Raw genomic sequence first — 12,500 nt, 5'->3', positions numbered from 1 at the left:
ATAATAACCAAAACTACCTGGTGTACTGTTTTATTGGATATAAAAGTTGAGAGTGAACTAATGTTTCTGTGTGTGTGTGTGTGTGTGTGTGTGTGTGTAGGAGCAGTCTCTCCTGCAGCCCCCCACGCTGCAGCTGCTGAACGGCATGGGTCCGCTGGGCCGGCGGGCGTCTGACGGAGGAGCAAACATCCAGCTCCACACACAGCAGCTGCTGAAGCGCCCGCGGGGGCAGTCCCCACTCGTCACCAGCCCCGTGAGCACACACACACGCACGCACGCACGCACGCACGCACGCACGCACGCACACACACACACACACACACAGCAGTGTTTAGATCTCTCAGTTCTCCAGTGTTTGACAGCACACACTGTTTCACTAGTGACTCTGAGAGGCAGCAGTATTCAGTAGGCATGTCTAGATCTGATCTCGTGATTGGAAATCAGGCCCAATCACTTGGGTTCAGACTGGACCGGATTCGCACGTTACCTCGCGACCAGGACTCTGGTGGTATTATGAAGCTGATGACGACAACATTGCCATAGCACACTGAGAGATATGTACACTGTGCATTACAAGAGGAGAAGAGTTGATGTTATTGATTACTGGATCATTATCAGAGTTATTGAATGTTATTAAATAAGGAACATCCTGGATCTGTTTCTTCACTCTTCTTTATGTGTTCTAGAAGAATCAGATCGAGTCTCGGTGTTGGCAGATACTCAAAATCAAGTGTCTTGTGGACAAATAAACCTGATCAGCACATCCCTAGTGTTCAGCTTACAGTGCAGTTTACAGGGGGATCAGGGGGATCAGGGTGATCAGGGTGATCAGGGGGATCAGGGTAGTCAGGGTGATCAGGGGGATCAGGGTAGTCAGGGGGATCAGGGTAGTCAGGGTGATCAGGGTAGTCATTGGACGACGGTGTTTTGTTCTGTCTTTAAACTCTTCTCAGTGTTTACGGAGTGCTGAAGGCATCAGTGTTTTTAAAGGAACCGGCATCAGTGTGGGCATGGCCGGGCCTAGAGATAGAGATTTAGACGTCGTGCGCTCCAGCATTTAGTCCTCTGATGCAGCGGTTGCCTAGTAACCTGATAAGCACAGCGCACTTCTCTTCACTGACGGCTCAGTCAGCGATCGCGCAGCTCCTGAAGTGTGTGTGTGTGTGTGTGTGTGTGTGTGTGTGTGTGTGCTGTATTTGATGATCATTAAGAGTAACTCAGAGGCTGGTGTATGGTGTAATCCTGATCAATGTTGATGTGTACATGAGTGAGGAGTGTGTGTGTGTGTGTGTGTGTGTGTGTGTGTGTGCGTCTGCTGTGATCTGAGAACACTCACAGCCCTGTGTGTATGTAGTGTGTCCTGAAACCTGTTTTGTGTGTGTGTGTGTGTGTGTGTGTGTGTGTGTGTGTGTGTGTGCGTGTGTGTGTGTGTGTGTGTGTTCATCAGCACCCGATTCCCGCCGTGGCGCCGGTGGACGAGGAGGGATCAGACGCAGAGCCGGACCCGGAGGCCGTGCAGAGGTACCAGTGTGTGTGTTTGCATGCAGACGCTGCTCTTTCTAACCCACATCAACACACACACACACACACACACACACACACACACACCCATTTGACTGAGGAGTGTGTTGATGTGGCTCTCTGTGTGCGCTGGTGGTGAAGGTTTGTGTGCACGCGTGCTGACGGTGTGTGCGCGCGTGCTGGTGGCGTGTGCGCGCCGGTGGTGGTGAAGGTGAGTGTGTGTGTTTGTGTGTGCTGGTGGTGGCTGTGTGTGCGCAAGTGCTGTTGGTGGTGGTGTGTGTGAGTGTGCTGGTGGTGAAGGTTTGTGTGCTGTCATGCTGGTGGTGGCCCAGTGTGTGTGTGTGTGTGTGTGTGTGTGTGTGTGTGGTAGTGGTAGTGTCGGAGTGTCTGTGTGCTGCTGGTGTGTGTGTTTACATTGGTGGTGTTTGTGTGTGTGTGTGCGTGCGTGCGTGCGTGCGTTGGTGTTGGTGTGTGCATGCTTCTGTGCCAGTGTGTGTTCTGTTGGTGTGTGTGCGCTGGTGTCGGTGTGTGTGTGCGCTGGTGTGTGTGCTGTGCGCTGGTGTGTGTGCTGTGCCAGTGTGTGTTCTGTTGGTGTGTGAGCGCTGGTGTCGGTGTGTGTGCGCTGGTGTGTGTGCTGTGCCGGTGTGTGTGTGTGTGTGCGCGGGTCTCCTCAGACTGCAGCTTCTCCTGTCCGTCATCAGCATCACTGGAGCCGCTCCTCTGCAGTCCACTAATCTGACCTCTGACCTCTCTCTCGTGTCGACCCGGGCACACTCCCCTCTGCTTGGCTTGTGTCTGATGGCTTTGCTAACGGCTAACGGCTAGCGCGGCGGCGTACAGCAGCAGATCTGTGTGCCCATTGGCTGTGTGTGTCAGCCAATTAGAGCGCTGATGCTGCTGCTTCCTGTGGTCAGGTATCTGGCGAACAGCTGTAAGCGGCACACCACACACGGCCCCGCCCCCGGCCACACCCACAGCCCCGCCCTCGGCCCCGGCGGAGAGCTGTCAGACGCTCAGAGGGCCCGGCAGAGGGGCTGCTGGACCCCAGAACTACACTGCCGGTGAGGGCCCACACACACATACACACACTCACACACACACACACACACACACATATATATATAAACATATGAATACATACACACACACAAACGTACACATATATATATACACACATGCAAGCACACACACACTCTGAACGTATATACACACACGCATACATACACAAACACACGTACACACACACATATAAACATATGAATAGATACACACACATAAACGTACATATATACACACACATACAAACACACACACTCTGAACGTGTAAATATACACACACACATGAACATACACATGAACATTCGCACACACACAGAAATAACAGAAATATTCCTATATACACACACAAACATTCTTAACATTCGCACTCTCACACACACAAATACTCACGCACACACACACACACACACACACACACTCCCTAACATATACACAAATATTCTCACACACACATAAACATGAATAGGTACACACACACACAAACGTACATGGGTGTGTATATATATATATATATATATATATATATACACATACAAACACACACTCTGAACATATATACACATGAACATATAAACAAACACACACAATTACACACACACACAAACATTCTTAATGTTAACACTCTCTCACATACGCACAAATACTCACATACACAAATACTAACACACACACACACTCCCTAACATGTACACAAATACTAACACACACACACACACACACACACACACACTCGCTAACATGTACACAAATACTAACACACACACACACACACACTCGTTAACATGTACACAGATACTAACACACACACACACTCCCTAACATGTACACAAATACTAACACACACACACACACACACACTCGTTAACATGTACACAGATACTAACACACACACACACTCCCTAACATGTACACAAATACTAACACACACACACTCCCTAACATGTACACAAATACTAACACACACACACACACACTCCCTAACATGTACACAAATACTAACACACACACACACACACTCCCTAACATGTACACAAATACTAACACACACACACACACACTCCCTAACATGTACACAAATACTAACACACACACACTCCCTAACATGTACACAAATACTAACACACACACACACACACTCCCTAACATGTACACAAATACTAACACACACACTCCCTAACATGTACACAAATACTAACACACACACACACACACTCCCTAACATGTACACAAATACTAACACACACACACACTCCCTAACATGTACACAAATACTAACACACACACACTCCATAACATGTACACAAATACTAACACACACACACACACACACACACACACTCCCTAACATGTACACAAATACTAACACACACACATACACACTCCCTAACATGTACACAAATACTAACACACAAACACACACTCCCTAACATGTACACAAATACTAACACATACACACTCCCTAACATGTACACAAATACTAACACACACACACACACACTCCCTAACATGTACACAAATACTAACACACACACACACTCCCTAACATGTACACAAATACTAACACACACACACTCCATAACATGTACACAAATACTAACACACACACACACACACACACACACACTCCCTAACATGTACACAAATACTAACACACACACACACACACACACACACACACACACACAGACACACACACACACTCCCTAACATGTACACAAATACTAACACACACACACACACACACACACACACACACACTCCCTAACATGTACACAAATACTAACACACACACACACACACACTCCCTAACATGTACACAAATACTAACACACACACACACTCCCTAACATGTACACAAATACTAACACACACACACTCCATAACATGTACACAAATACTAACACACACACACACACACACACTCCCCTAACATGTACACAAATACTAACACACACACACACACACACACACTCCCTAACATGTACACAAATACTAACACACACACACTCCCTAACATGTACACAAATACTAACACACACACACACACACACACACACTCCCTAACATGTACACAAATACTAACACACACACACACACACACACTCCCTAACATGTACACAAATACTAACACACACACACACACACACACACTCCCTAACATGTACACAAATACTAACACACACACACTCCCTAACATGTACACAAATACTAACACACACACACACACACACTCCCTAACATGTACACAAATACTAACACACACACACACTCCCTAACATGTACACAAATACTAACACACACACACACTCCCTAACATGTACACAAATACTAACACACACACACACACACACACACACTCCCTAACATGTACACAAATACTAACACACACACACACACACACACACACACACACACACACACACTCCCTAACATGTACACAAATACTAACACACACACACACTCCCTAACATGTACACAAATACTAACACACACACACTCCATAACATGTACACAAATACTAACACACACACACACACACACACACACTCCCTAACATGTACACAAATACTAACACACACACACACACACACACACTCCCTAACATGTACACAAATACTAACACACACACACACACACACACTCCCTAACATGTACACAAATACTAACACACACACACACACACACACACTCCCTAACATGTACACAAATACTAACACACACACCACACACACACACTCCCTAACATGTACACAAATACTAACACACACACACACACACACTCCCTAACATGTACACAAATACTAACACACACACACACACACTCCCTAACATGTTCACAAATACTAACACACACACACACTCCCTAACATGTACACAAATACTAACACACACACACACACACTCCCTAACATGTTCACAAATACTAACACACACACACACACTCCCTAACATGTACACAAATACTAACACACACACATACACACTCCCCAACATGTACACAAATACTAACACACACACACACACACACAGAGTGAGCGGGAGCTCTCCTCTGTTCGTCACTTGACCTCATGGTGTAGCAGTGACCTCTGACCTCACGGTAACTCTGTGTGTGTGTGTGTGTGTGCACGCTAGAGGATGTTCAGATCACACCGCAGTGTGTGTGTGTGCGTGTGAGTGTGTCTGTGTGTGTGTGTGTGTGTGTGTGTGTGTGTGTGTGTGTGTACTACCGGTGCATTCAGGTGTGTGTGTGTGTGTGTGTGTGTGTGTGTACTACCGGTGCATTCAGGTGTGTGTGTGTGTGTGTGTGTGTGTGTGTGTGTGTGTGTGTGTGTGTGTACTACCGGTGCATTCAGGTGTGTGTGTGTGTGTGTGTGTGTGCACGCTAGAGGATGTTCAGATCACACCGCAGTGTGTGTGTGTGTGCGTGTGTGTGTGTGTGTGTACTACCGGTGCATTCAGGTGTGTGTGTGTGTGTGTAAGAAACTGTGTGTGAGAATTTGTGTGAGAATGGGAAAGTTTGTGTGTGTGAGAAACAATGTGTGAGTGTGTGTTAGTGTGTGTATGTGAGAGAGGAACTGTGTGTGTGCGCGCGCGCGTGTGTGTGAAAGAGAGAGAGAATGAGTGTGTTCATGTATTTGTACATGAGAGAGAGAAAATGTGTGTGTGTGTGTGTGTGTGTGTGTGTGTGTGTGTATGTGTGTGCACGTGTGTGGGTGAGAGAGTGATTTATTTGTTTGTGTGTGCACGTATGTGTGTGTGCGTGTGCGTGTGTGTGAGTGTGAGTGAGAGTGAGAGAGGGATTTATTTGTTTGTGTGTGCACGTGTGTGTGTGCGCGTGTGCGTGCGTGCGTGTGTGTGTGCGTGCACCCATCTCCTAGTAACCAATGTGCTTGCAGCTGGACTGTGTAATTTACCCGGATACAGGAGATGGTCATTTGTGATTGGCTGTCTGTGTTGTGTTGTGCTCTACTCTGTTATGAAGCGTTTAACACTCATCAGCATCTTAAATCCTTTAAAAGCTTTTAATATTGTGATTTTTAAATAGTCGGATGAACATTAATATGCATTTATGAATATATATAATATCATCTTTGCTTCAAATTACAATAAACAAATTCCCGCTTGTGTGAGGTGTTTCTAATCCAGCGTCAGTAAACTCTGACCTTATCCTCTCCTCTGGCATCAGTCTCACACTAGTGTTGTCCTCTCTCTGAACGTCTCCTGGAGTTTCTCTGTCATTATTTCAGCTAATAAGACTGTTAATAAGTGTGTTATACTCTCCCACTCACTGCACTTTAAGTTTACCCAACTATGAGCACTTCCACTACTGAGAGACCCGGAAATGTGAAGCGGGTCCATTAAACTGATCTAACAGTCTAATATAGATGGAGATCACCCAATCAGATCTCTTTACCTCATCACTGTATGAATTGAAGATTGATTACTGTCCTAACTAACCCTAAATTAGCCTGATTCTCACTCCACAACTGATCATCCTACATGGTGTGTGTGGGCGTGTGCGTGTGTGCGTGCATGCGTGCGTGTGTGTGTGTGTGTTCTAAGAAAGAGCTCAAGAGCGCAAAAACACAACATGTGAATGAGTCTAGTCACACATCGAGATTAATTACACACACATGGACATTCACACACACCTAAACATGACGCAGCACAGGATGAATGTGATTGGTCGGTTCACCTGCCAATCATACAGCAAGTGCCCAGACGGTTGTTTCTAGAAGGGATACAGCTGCAGACAGAGGGTAACAAGAATTAAGTTAATTATTAAATTCGATTATTTTCTTTTCCGCTTAGTCCCTTAAATAATCAGAGGTCGCCACAGCGGAATGAACCGACAGCTATTCCAACATATGTTTTACACAGCGGATGCCCTTCCTGCTGCAACCCAGTACTGGGAAACACTTATACACTCTAATTCACACATACACACACACACTCATGCAGTACAGCTTATTTAGTTGATCAGTTCCCCTATAGCGCATGTGTTTGGACTGTGGGGGAAACTGGAGCACCCGGAGGAAACCCACACCAACACGGGGAGAACATGCAAACTCCACACAGAAACACCAACTGACCCAGCCGAGACTCGAAACCAGAGACCTTCTTGCTGTGAGGACACAGTGTGACACCACTGCGCCACCATGCCACCTAATTATGAAATGAATTGTAATAATTAATGTAATCTTTAATGTAACCCCCCCCCCCCCAGCGTAATACTCATGTCCATTATTGCTCTACAGTGATGATGATGATGATGAGAGAACTGCAGCTGTATCCCCTCTAGAGTTTACCTTCCCTGACCCTCAGGCTGTGTGAGACTAGCATTAGCGTGAGCATGCTACATGTTCAGGCTGAAGTGTGTGTGTGTGTGTTGTGATGAGTGTGTGTGACATGATGCGTGTGTGTGTGTGTGTGTGTGTGTGTGTGAGAACGGTCTGTCTGTCTGTGTTAGCATGACAATCACTGCTGTGTGTGTGTGTTGTGCTGATCGTGTGTGTGTGTGTGTGTGTGTGTGTGTGTGTGTGTGTGTGTGTGTGTGTCAGGTCGTCGTATAAGGACTGTAACACTCTTCACCTGCCGATGGAGCGCTTCTCTCCGGTCAGACGCTTCTCTGATGGAGCCGCGACCATACAGGCATACAAGACCCAGCTGGAGAACAACAGCCTGATCCGACAGCTCAAACAGGTCAAACACACACACACACACACACACACACACACACGTTTCCACTGTTTTTATGCTGCACACACTGTATGTTCTCTCCCCAAACCCTCACACTAACACCTTAACTCTCATCGGCATCCTGTGTGTCTGTGTGTGTGTGTGTGTCTGTGTGTGTGTGTGTGTGTGTGTGTGTGTGTGTGTGTGTGTGTGTGTGTGTGTGTGTGTGTGTGTGTGTGTGTGTGTGTGTGTGTGTGTGTGTGTGTGCAGGAGTGTGAGCAGCTGCAGAAGATGTACGCGGCTCCGCAGGACGAGCGGCTGATGGAACACACACAACAACAGCACGTCCTTTACCAGCAAGAACAGCAGATCCTACACCAGCAAATACAGGTCACACACACACACACACACACACACACACACACCACTGTAAGGTGTTGCTCTGCACTGTGAGCTGCAGTTAAACAGGTTGACTCTTGGTTTACAGGCTCTGTCTTTGGGACACGGAGAAAACCAGCCCAGCAGTCACCTGACATACCAGCTACAGAGGTCAGCACACACGCACACGCACACACACACACACACACACACACACACACACACTATTTCAGATGGGTCTCATTCTTTTTCTCACTCCCAGGTTGCGCATTCAACCCTCCAGTCCTCCCCCAACGCACCCTAGCAACCACCTCTTCAGGCCAGCCAATCAGAGTTCTCCTCCTCCTGGGGGCGGTGCGGGGCTGATGCAGACGCATGGTGAGCTCCTCCTCCTCTGCTCTCCTCTGCTATATATGGTCACAGGGGTGTTAACTTGTTACTCCTCCCACAGGCGGGCCTTCTGCAGTGCAGTATCAGCATGGCTCCGCCCTCTACCAGTCTCCCAGCGACAGCCCTCCCCCCACCAGCCTCCCCCGTATGTCACTGGCCAATCAGCAGCCTCCGGTGCCGCCAGGCTCCGCCCGCACACTAGCGCAGACCCTTCCCCAGCAGCAGGTGACCATTCAGGTGCAGGAGGTGGAGCTCGGGGGCGGAGCTCAGCGACAGAGTTTCCTAGCAACGCCATGTCACAGAGTTCTGGGCAAACAGCTGAGCGCCGACAACGCAGAGACCCACAGGTGACGCTTCAGCGCACGCCGACCCACCCTGCCACTTTCCTACCGTTATTTGTTGAGTTGAGCGTATGTAGTGCTTTATCGGATTTAAATGATGTGTTGTGTACATGATTTGTTGTAAATATATATGCGAGACGGCCCAGAGGAGTGTTTGAGCGGAGCAGCGAGCGCCGCCGCAGAGGTACAGTGAGATGTAGATGGAGATGTAGACAGTAGACTCCATTAGCCTTGTCTTACTGTTTACTGTTGGTTGCTAGGTTACCAATACCACAATTAGCCCCTCTAGTGCTGCATTCACACTAAACACGGAGCACCTCACTGCTCAGTCTAGCGCACTTCAGGGTGTTTACACCCTCACGCTAATATTTCACTTGAGTTCTGTTGTTTGAGCTTGCGTGGTAAACGTGATTGAGGCCAATTCTGTGCGTGTTTGGCAAAATTGTTGATCATTAATAATTTTCCTCTATTCACACATTGTTAATTAGCTTCTATTTGATCACTAATTCGACTATTCGCGCATCAATAATTCAACTATTCGCGCATCACTAATTCAACTATTCGCACATCAATAATTCAACTATTCGCACATCAATAATTCAACTATTCGCACATCAATAATTCAACTATTCGCACATCAATAATTCAACTATTCGCACATCAATAATTCAACTATTCGCACATCAATAATTCAACTATTCGCACATCAATAATTCAACTATTCGCACATCAATAATTCAACTATTCGCACATCAATAATTCAACTATTCGCACATCAATAATTCAACTATTCGCACATTAATAATTCAACTATTCGCACAGTAATAAATCAACTATTCGCACATCAATAATTCAACTATTCGCACATCAATAATTCAACTATTCGCACATCAATAATTCAACTATTCGCGCATCAATAATTCGACTATTTGCACATCACTAATTTGACTATTCGCGCATCAATAATTCAACTATTCGCGCATCAATAATTCAACTATTCGCGCATCAATAATTCAACTATTCGCGCATCAATAATTCAACTATTCGCACATCAATAATTCAACTATGCGCACATTAATAAATCAACTATTCGCACATTAATAAATCAACTATTCGCACATCAATAATTCAACTATCCGCACATCAATAATTCAACTATTCGCACATCCATAATTCAACTATTCGCACATTAATAAATCAACTATTTGCACATCAATAATTCAACTATTCGCACATCAATAAATCAACTATTCGCACATCAATAATTCAACTATTCGCACAATAATTCAACTATTCGCACATTAATAATTCAACTATTCGCACAATAATTCAACTATCCCCACATCAATAATTCAACTATTCGCACAATAATTCAACTATTCGCACAATAATTCAACTATTCGCACATTAATAATTCAACTATTCGCGCATCAATAATTCAACTATTCGCACATCAATAATTCAACTATTCACGCATCAATAATTCAACTATTCGCGCATCAATAATTCAACTATTCGCACATCAATAATTCAACTATTCGCACATCAATAATTCAACTATTCGCACATCAATAATTCAACTATTCGCGCATCAATAATTCAACTATTCGCACATCAATAATTCAACTATTCGCACATCAATAATTCAACTATTCGCACATCAATAATTCAACTATGCGCACATTAATAAATCAACTATTCGTACATTAATAAATCAACTATTCGCACATCAATAATTCAACTATTCGCACATCAATAATTCAACTATGCGCACATTAATAAATCAACTATTCGCACATTAATAAATCAACTATTCGCACATCAATAATTCAACTATTCGCACATCCATAATTCAACTATTCGCACATTAATAAATCAACTATGCGCACATTAATAAATCAACTATTTGCACATCAATAATTCAACTATTCGCACATCAATAAATCAACTATTCGCACATCAATAATTCAACTATTCGCACAATAATTCAACTATTCGCACATTAATAATTCAACTATTCGCACAATAATTCAACTATCCCCACATCAATAATTCAACTATTCGCACATCAATAATTCAACTATTCGCGCATCAATAATTCAACTATTCGCGCATCAATAATTTGACTCTACTCGCACATCACTAATTTGACTATTCGCACATCAATAATTCAACTATTCGCACATCAATGATTCAACTATTCGCACATCAATAATTCAACTATTCGCACATCAATAACTCAACTATTCGCACATCAATAATTCAACTATTCGCGCATCAATAAATTCAACTATTCGCGATCAATAAATTTGACTCTACTCGCACATCACTAATTTGACTATTCGCACATCAATAATTCAACTATTCGCACATCAATGATTCAACTATTCGCACATCAATAATTCAACTATTCGCACATCAATAACTCAACTATTCGCACATCAATAATTCAACTATTCGCGCATCAATAATTCAACTATTCGCGCATCAATAATTTGACTCTACTCGCACATCACTAATTTGACTATTCGCACATCAATAATTCAACTATTCGCACATCAATAATTTGACTCTATTCGCGCATCATTAATTTGACTGTTTGCGCATCAATAACTCACCTCTTTTTGCTCATTAATGATATCAATAGCTACATTCATAATTTGCCTCTATTCGCACATCTATATTTCGCCTCTATTTACATATTGATTATTAAATTTTTCGCGCATCGTTAAATTTGTGTACTGATAATTCGACTCTATTTGCGTTTCAATAATGTGCCTCTATTCGCGCTGCCATTATTAACACGTTTGCGTTCACTTTGTATTAATATACTCTTGTGAAAACTTAGTTCTGCGTTTGGTGTAAACATCGTAACCGCTCCATGGAAACTCCCGAAACCCGGTGATTGACTGTCCTGCAGTGTCCGCTTCCTCTGCTGTTAGTGTAGTTCAGCCCTGTGTCCTTCTGCTATTAGCATTTAGCTTATATAGTTATACTCTAGTCATATTTAGTGATACTGTTTTAGGTATTTCAGTCTGCTATATGTTTGAGTCTGGTTTATTTATTGAAGGGGACTTTATTTATTCAATTTATTTGTTTAAAAACGTATATAGTGACTCCATCATCAGAAAT

At 44.1% G+C, this 12,500-nt stretch overlaps 1 protein-coding gene across 2 annotated transcripts in view; it reads left to right on the top strand.

Annotated features, from left to right (window-relative positions):
- Window positions 1-12,500, top strand: part of sik3 (SIK family kinase 3) — a 42,300-nt gene that overhangs the window by 24,806 nt on the left and 4,994 nt on the right. Inside the window, exons 13-20 of one of the 2 annotated variants that reach the window (XM_056473226.1) lie at window positions 101-253; window positions 1,448-1,521; window positions 2,436-2,582; window positions 8,142-8,283; window positions 8,530-8,649; window positions 8,747-8,808; window positions 8,900-9,015; window positions 9,089-9,374. In XM_056473226.1, coding sequence (XP_056329201.1) covers window positions 101-253; window positions 1,448-1,521; window positions 2,436-2,582; window positions 8,142-8,283; window positions 8,530-8,649; window positions 8,747-8,808; window positions 8,900-9,015; window positions 9,089-9,374 — 1,100 coding nt within the window. The remainder of the gene's footprint in view (window positions 1-100; window positions 254-1,447; window positions 1,522-2,435; window positions 2,583-8,141; window positions 8,284-8,529; window positions 8,650-8,746; window positions 8,809-8,899; window positions 9,016-9,088; window positions 9,375-12,500) is intronic. The other variant, XM_056473227.1, reaches the window with a different exon arrangement.

This window comes from Danio aesculapii, chromosome 15, assembly GCF_903798145.1.
Source record: "Danio aesculapii chromosome 15, fDanAes4.1, whole genome shotgun sequence".
NCBI classification, from domain to species: domain Eukaryota; kingdom Metazoa; phylum Chordata; class Actinopteri; order Cypriniformes; family Danionidae; genus Danio; species Danio aesculapii.
Note: the sequence above shows the minus strand (reverse complement) of the source record. Positions and strands in the feature narration are given on the sequence as shown.